The sequence below is a fragment of the Penaeus monodon genome, chromosome 25 (genome assembly GCF_015228065.2).
Source record: "Penaeus monodon isolate SGIC_2016 chromosome 25, NSTDA_Pmon_1, whole genome shotgun sequence".
NCBI classification, from domain to species: domain Eukaryota; kingdom Metazoa; phylum Arthropoda; class Malacostraca; order Decapoda; family Penaeidae; genus Penaeus; species Penaeus monodon.
The window spans coordinates 2,638,678-2,639,199 of record NC_051410.1 but is presented as its reverse complement, the minus strand read 5'-3'; the positions used below and the strand labels follow the sequence as shown (position 1 = coordinate 2,639,199).

General features: G+C 59.2%; 1 protein-coding gene across 1 annotated transcript in view; it reads left to right on the top strand.

Annotated features, from left to right (window-relative positions):
* Nucleotides 1–522, top strand: part of LOC119589299 (serine-rich adhesin for platelets-like) — a 6,087-nt gene that overhangs the window by 2,121 nt on the left and 3,444 nt on the right. The window contains exon 2 of the mRNA XM_037937922.1: nucleotides 174–518. Coding sequence (XP_037793850.1) covers nucleotides 174–518 — 345 coding nt within the window. The remainder of the gene's footprint in view (nucleotides 1–173; nucleotides 519–522) is intronic.

The window sequence follows — 522 nt, the reverse complement described above, 5'->3', positions numbered from 1 at the left end:
TGTATAGGATTATAGATCCTTACTGATATGATTATAGATCATTACTGATATGAGATCCTATGGGCATTATATAGTTTTTCATTTAGATGTTGTGATGTAAACCTCTAGGTCCTATTATCGTCTGATTAGCAAACCTAGCTCGGTGCAGAACTAACTTGTTGGTCCTTCCGCAGGGTGCGAGGACGGGTGGCGGGGAGTGAGGGCCCGCGCAGCGCTGTCCCTTTCTCGTCGGGCAGGAGCGCCACGCCCCCGGGACCTCCACGGCGCCCCGCACTCCTCGGCGACCCTCTCCCCCGGGGCCGCCATGCCCGCGTCCAGCCGCGAGAAGAGTCCTCGGGTCTCCAGGGTGCTTTCCATGATCTCCAGCGACGCGAAGAAGAGCCATGGAGAAGCCAAGGAGACCAAGGTGGTGGAGGCGGAGGGAGACGGCGAGTCCCCCGCCCCGGCCACGTTCACCAAGACGCCCCGGAGTCCCAGGATCAAGAAGAGCAAGAGGGGCATCCTGCCGTACTTCCGGGGCCA